Here is a 6,871-nt window from a genome sequence, read left to right as displayed (position 1 = left end):
GCTACAAATATATATGCATCCAGTCCGAATAGAGCGTTCATCATGTCGCGAGAGTGGGGCCACCAGAATGTACGAATAAATACATACGCGGAGCAAACAACGAGGATTTGGCGAACCCACTGCCTCTCCATTGACTCATTCTTCTCTTCCGTCGTATTTTATTTGTATGGAAAAGTTTGTTGGCCGGCCAGCAGCCCAGGCAAACATTCCTTCCCTTCCTCTTCCCGTTTGCGTGTGTGCCACAGGCACGGTTTGATTCCAGTGGCATTGTCGCCTCCACGCAACCACATCCTTCTGTTGCCGCATTTGCGGAGCCAATGGGCTTGGGCATCCAGAGCACACACAAACACACACGGCCGCAACAAGAGGGACGGGCGCATCCAAGTCCACGGCGCGGTCCTTTGCTTCTCTCCGCCGCGACGGAATAGCGCTGCGCCTCGCAGCAGGTCGTGGCGGGTGGCGTCCCACACTCACAACTGAGGCACGGCGCACGCCATCCGCTCCCCTCCGAGTGCAGTCAGCAGGCCGGCGCCCAGTCACCCCAGTGCCATCGCAAAGGGGGAACACAAACAATCGTCGTCGCGGACCATCGGTGTTGCTAGCAGGAAAGAAAGAAGAAGAAATGGAGGCATGCCAGCAGCACAGCCGGCAGAGGGACATTCAACAGGACACGGAGACACAAAGTGACATGGGACACGGCACAGACGGAAAAAAAAGACTTTAGTGATTTACCAAAACAAAAAGAAGAAAAAATGAAAAAATGAAAAAAGAAAGAAAAAGCAAAAACAATTGACTCGGCATATATGTCATTTCATGTGCCACGCAGCACAATGCAACCGTGTTCTTGGGTTTATACACACTGCCCGCACACACACAAAAATAAAAGGGAATTGTACTCTCCCACCAGCCCACACAACATCCCTCACATTCCATGCGGCATCCGGCCTGCTCCTCCACTCCTCCCTTCGTGCAGTCCGTGGGACGCACAGCAATGAGGCCGGCACCGCGTGTGGGCAAAAAAAGCAAACAAAAGAGGGGGAAACACGTCACGCATGACGGTTTGCAGCAGGCGACCGTTTTTTGGGGAAAACACACAAACAGGGGTGCTGATTATTTCAGCAGAGCACCAGCAATAAAAAACACCAAAAACAAAAAAAAGGAAAAAAAAGAAAAAGAAAAAACACAGAAAAGGAAAGAAAAAAAGAAAAAAGAGAAAAAACGTAGAAAAGAGAAAGTATCATTGGCAAAACTCATTGAGTATTGCTGGGATGCCGCTCAGTTGTTGCTCCACAGAATTCTGCAATTTTTCTCTCCCCAATTCATTCAACAGAGAGCCGCAGTGCCCCACAGCCCCAGAAGCATCGGCAACAGCATCCGAGACACAAACCCATGCACGGTGCTCTCAGCAAATAGAGCCATGCCCGCCAACTCGCTGTAATGCCCGTTCTCAAGCAAAATGCCAGCGTCCGAGGGTGCTGTTGCGTTGGACTTCGATGAGATCTCGGTTTCCCCAGGCAGGGTGCTCGCATTGCCCGATGCGGTGTCGACTGTCTGTGGCACCTCCTCGCCGTTTTCAACGGGAAATTCGTCTCCTTCAGTCCGAGAGACGTCGTCGGTGTTCTCCGCGGATGTGGTTTCGGCGTCACTCTTTGAAGGAGTGAGGCTGCTGTCTGAGCCCATTGTTCTCTCGGAATTTCCGTCCCTCGCCTCGAGGCTGAGGTTTCGCTCCGTGCCAGTAGTTCCGGTTCCAGTGGACCGCACTTCGTTGTTTTCAGAGGAAAGCTCAACGCTTTGTTGCACTTGGTGCTCACCGTCAACTGTTTCGGTGGTCGGATCCATATCCGATGATACAGCCACTGAGGACGTTGTTCCGCCACTCTTGTCATTTGCTTCTCCCTCCTCCACTGTTTGTTCTGTATCATTACTTTCAGAGGACATTTCAACATCATTGAACTCCGTTGATTCCGCTGACTGTAGGTCTTGTGTCTGCGCATCTGAATCCCGCTGCATCGATTCCTTTTCTCCAGTCGGCGTGAATTGCTGAGACTTTTCTCCTCCGGAAAGCTGGATATTGTCATCTGGAAGAGAATTCTCTGCGCTCTCCGCTGCGGTGGCAGGTTTAGGAACAGATGATCCCGCGACAACCGTGGAAGGGGGCGCCACAGGCACCAAATTAAGGACGCTTTCTTCATCTTGTTTATCACGATCACCCTCTGTCAATTTCTCAGCGGTGGCGCTTTCTTTACTCCTTGATCCGGAAGCAACCGAGTCGTCTGTGCTGGCCGCCTGTCCTGTGGGCTGTTCCTCAACACCCAGTGATGGAATAGTGACTTTGCTGTCTGGGAGTTCATTCAGATCATCTTCAGACAGTTCCTCGTTGTACAGCATGACGTTGGTCACCGTCACGCGGCCGCCCGTTGCACTTTGGTCCTTACTGTCCCCACCGATGTAGAAGTGTGAAATCCTGTGCGAGTCAAACAGACTCGTATTGTATTCCGTGTGGTGGATTTCCTCTCCGTCTACAAAGACAGTCCAATAATAATAATCCATTCGCAGTACCACCTGATACGCCCTGTTTGGCTCCCAATCATCAAAATATTCCCCATCACCCGGTATGGCCAGCCACTTCTTGTCGTGGGTGTACGACAGACCAAAGAGCACCGTGCTGCTGGTGTCATTCATCCTCACGCCCATCAAAGGAATGGGGCTGCTGCCACTCTGCGGCACCTCGTGGATGGAAACCGTCGCCACAAGAGTGAACTCGTTGTTAGCAAAGTAGTACGGCACAGTCTGCCCCATGTCGCCAACAGGCCACACCGCCCCTGCTTCAGACCCTTTGAACGTCAATCCATTGGGAACCACTATCCTTTTTTCCGCCGGTCCATGTACAATGGCGTTCACGCCGAGGTACTCGTCCCTCCATGTGTTCTCAGAGAAGTTACCGGACAAGAAGCCAACAAGCCCATCAGTGGGAACAGGACCATTGCACATACCCTTCGTTGGCAAGTCGACAGTGCCGCTGGAACCGGAACGGCATGTTCTCAAGGCGCTGTCCAAATCCTTCCATTTCTTCACCACCTCCTTTATCCGCTCCAGTTTCCCGGTCAGACGCACAGCAACAAGATTGTATGATCCGTCGCTCTTCTTGTTCTCGTACAGTGAAATCAACTCCTTATTTTCATCTTTTATCAACAGGGAGCTCGCGGCAGCGTCATCAGCCTCACGGGATATCGGCCCAACATCATACACACGCGCCTTGTCCGTCACCCAAAGATGAAGCCGACCTTTTCCACCTTCATTGTCCTTCGCATACACCGGCGCGGTGATGAGCATCACCTCCTTTTCCTCAATAATTGCATTGGTGAATCCACTCTGGACACCGTACCCCTTTCGATTGTGTGAGTTGCCCCAAACGCGGTTAATTGGCTCACCCAACGTATTCCAACCGTACCCATCCGAGGTAGAACTGTAAACGTCATAGTAGCCTCCAGCACAATGAGCCATCATGAAGAGTTCTTCGCCGTATTCGTATTTTTCCCACTTCACCAGGGTTGGATCCCTGCAGCCCTTACCAGTCGCCGTGTGTGAAAGCTCCCATTTTTTGTCTGACGGGGTAAAACTCATGGACAGTAAAATGCGTTCCTCATCACTGTTTTTGGCCTGCATGGGAAACACAATCGTGCCGTCACGCATCACAGCACCCGATCCTCCACCGCCAATTAACTCGGTCAAGGAGACAGATTCTCTTTTTCCTTGAGGGTTCACCACATGGGTCTCATTCCATTTGATTTTCTTCGTCCTACCCTCATCAGTGACAGTTCCCCTCACGAGTAAAAGGCCTGGCTCATTCGTACCCCCAACCGGCGGCTTTGCACGACTGTAATTTCCCAGGAGCACGTAAACACTGTCCTCAATTACAAGTGTCGTTGGTCGCGTTATGCCGTTTGTGGTGTGGATGCCCCCAGACCCTTCCTTTAGAGGATCTGCGCCAAAGATACTCGCATTCGCCGTCAAGATCTCCGTTGGGCCAGCAACACCACTTAAACCAAGGTACTTTGACGCAATCCCAGTAAAGCTGAATTTGCTGCAGTCGCCTCCATCCTTGCAATGGGCTTCAGCAATAGCAAATACATGACCCTGCACCTCAACGAGACTGGGACCACGAATCGAGCCGTACTTACCACCAGCGTCAAAGACATCCTTCCAGTTGTCAAGCTTTTCCCATCCAATCCCCCTCAATGCATCAACTGCTTTCTTTACATTACTCTCCCCAGCAGAAGCAGTTCCACCGCTGCAGCACATCAAGACAAGTAGAATCAGCAGCGTGGAATGGAAGAGATGCCGGGAAACGTTGGGCCTCTGCTGCTCACTCTCTCTTCCTCCCTTCCTCCTTCCGCTGGATCCGGTCACGCGGCGACGGTTGTGTGTGCGGGGTGCCATGACTGCAGCAACACGTGAGAGCATACAAATATGTGAGTGTGTGGGCGGTGTGTGTGCTGTTGGTCCTTTCAGAGCCCTCCAATTTCACAGTAGCGAGTAGCGCTTTTTTGCTTTCCTTCCTAGCGTGCGTGTGTTCAAGAGGCGGAGAGGAGCACAGCGACAGCGGCAACACATCAGACACGTCAGTGGGGAGCAGAGGAGAGCACCCACGCGGAGAGCGGAGCACGAGACAATCCGGAAGAAACAGCAGGGAAAACCATCGCCCACAGAAACGAGCAGCAACACGCCTCACACCCAACAGGGAAAGAAAGACAGACAGAGAGTGAGAGAAATGGGTGGATGCCGTCAAGAGGCGCTCACGATCCACACGGCGCGTGAGCATGCGGCCACATCCCCGCAGCCGACACACAGCGCACCCCGAGCGAGCAACAACCCCACAAGCTACACGCGGAAGTGGTGCCTCATCCATCCATGACGCGGCACACAAAATTTCACTGCCATCCCGCACCCAATGAGAAGTGGTGCGTCACTCCACGCGGCGACAAAAAGTGAATATCCACTGGGCCGCTTTCCTCATCCTGAGGCTACCAATAATAGAAGTCAAGCAGGACGGGAATGAGAAGTAGATGAAAACAAGTGGGTTCACCGCATTCTAAAAGTTTACACCAGGTAAGTGTATATGTATAAATACCACCCGATGACCACAATTGTGGCCCGCTCACTCCATTCGGATTCGATATATCTATTTTTATACGTTAAGAAGTGGAAGACATGGGGCTCATCCAGCCACAAGAAACCGCCGCTGCCCTTCGCAAGTTCCACTCCTTCGCCAGGTCCTCGTATGTGAACACGCGACCGCGTGACACGCCATCTGCGGGGTTTCCGCAGACCGTGCGTAGGCAAAGGCTTTCTGTGATCCGCGAGAGTCCAAAAGCCCTTGTATCCGTTGCAGCTCACACGTCATGGCGTGCTATTTTGAGCTGCACATATTCGCCGCTCCTCGCAGCGAAGTGCTGTGCGCCCCAACGTCCATGGTGGGTGGCAAGATGGCGGAAAAAGCAGATAGGACTAGGCGTACCACGCGCGCCTCGGCCTGCATGATAAGAAAAGGCTTCCTCTCCCACTTTCATCCGGCAATTTCAACGTCGCCGGAGTCTCGAATAAAAACTGTTCCCCATCCGTGGAGCGATGCACCCGTGATGATGGCGGCCGATGCCCTTTCCGTGGGCTTGATCATTCGCTTACGATTATATTCTCGATCATGTGTCGTAACCTCTCGCCCAAACCAGCCGCTGCCGGTGGAGGGTTCGCCGGGGATGTCTCCAGCACAATCCCTTGGTTAAGTGCCGATCATCGCCGTCGCACTGCCGTGATGAGAAAGTAGTAGGCACACAGGCGCCTGCCCAAAATGGCCGCCGCATATAAAAAGCGTGACGCCATAACCTCCATTTCCGCGACGGTTAAAGAATTGAGCGCCGGCATGGCGCATACAGACCGGAAAAACTTCTCACTCCGTGACACCGTCTGGTGAACATGACCAAACTGCACCCCCAGAAAGGTGTACTGCGCAGCGCCCGATTCGCGATCCTCCCCCATCGTGGCGTGACAGCCGGCCGCATTACGAAGCACTTGGCTTCCCACAATGTCGCACCGCTTTTCGGCCCTGCAATGCGTATATTGTCGGTCCAAGCGTCGACACGCACCAATGGAGGTGCAGCCAGAGGGGGTGAGCCACCGTCGTCACCGCCGCAATCGCCGAATTAATAGTAATCTGGAGAATTTCTGGGCTGGCCTTGTATCCCACTGGGGGCCGTGCCAGCTCCTCCAGCGTGCCGTCCTCCACGCGGCATCGAAAGAGATGCCGTGTCTCCCGCGGTAAAAGGAATTTCAAAAGGGATGCCTTCACATCCAGGCAGGAAGCGGCCTCAGCCAACACAGGCGGCAAACAACGGGAAATGTGTAAAAGAGGAGCATGAGCCTCGCAAGGGTCGTCTCTGTTCTTGTCGCGTGGCCACGCGATCCATCGTCGCAATAAACCGGTGATTTCTCCTCCACAACCGAAAAGGGGCATTATCCATCCGCCTGTTGCTGCAGACAAAGCGTCCTCGATTATTCCCGCTTCCCTCAACAATCGCGCGTCATGACTGGAATCCTCCGTGAGCGTCCGCGCGCTTACCGGATAAGGACAAAGGAAAAGGGGCCGCCCAACGAGTCCCCATGCTTGCACGACTCTCTCCAAGGTAGCCGGGTTCAACCGGCCCCTGATCCGCTCTGGATTCAATACGGGCACGCTGACTTGCTGTAACGGGATAGCGTGTTCATCTTGTGGAGTGGCCAGACGCGTCCTCGTCGCGCGTCTCGCTATTGTAGCAGCATGATGATAAAGATCATGAAAAAACGCTCCGCTGCCCTCAGCCAGGGCTTCTGCACC

At 53.3% G+C, this 6,871-nt stretch overlaps 1 protein-coding gene across 1 annotated transcript, besides 4 other annotated features; it reads right to left on the bottom strand.

The window, feature by feature from the left end:
• Positions 1–6,871: a sequence feature (areas not merged during assembly with more than two copies in the genome that could not be assigned to a particular haplotype).
• Positions 734–789: a sequence feature (T-rich).
• Positions 1,146–1,233: a sequence feature (T-rich).
• Positions 1,324–4,464, bottom strand: Tc00.1047053511833.10 (trans-sialidase, putative; the record flags this gene model as incomplete). Its single annotated transcript, XM_799799.1, has 1 exon — positions 1,324–4,464. One exon carries the CDS (start codon positions 4,462–4,464, stop codon positions 1,324–1,326), a length of 3,141 nt encoding a protein of 1,046 aa, XP_804892.1.
• Positions 5,161–6,871: a mobile genetic element.

Source organism: Trypanosoma cruzi, genomic scaffold, assembly GCF_000209065.1.
Source record: "Trypanosoma cruzi strain CL Brener 1047053517173 genomic scaffold, whole genome shotgun sequence".
NCBI classification, from domain to species: Eukaryota; Euglenozoa; class Kinetoplastea; order Trypanosomatida; family Trypanosomatidae; genus Trypanosoma; species Trypanosoma cruzi.
Note: the sequence above shows the minus strand (reverse complement) of the source record. Positions and strands in the feature narration are given on the sequence as shown.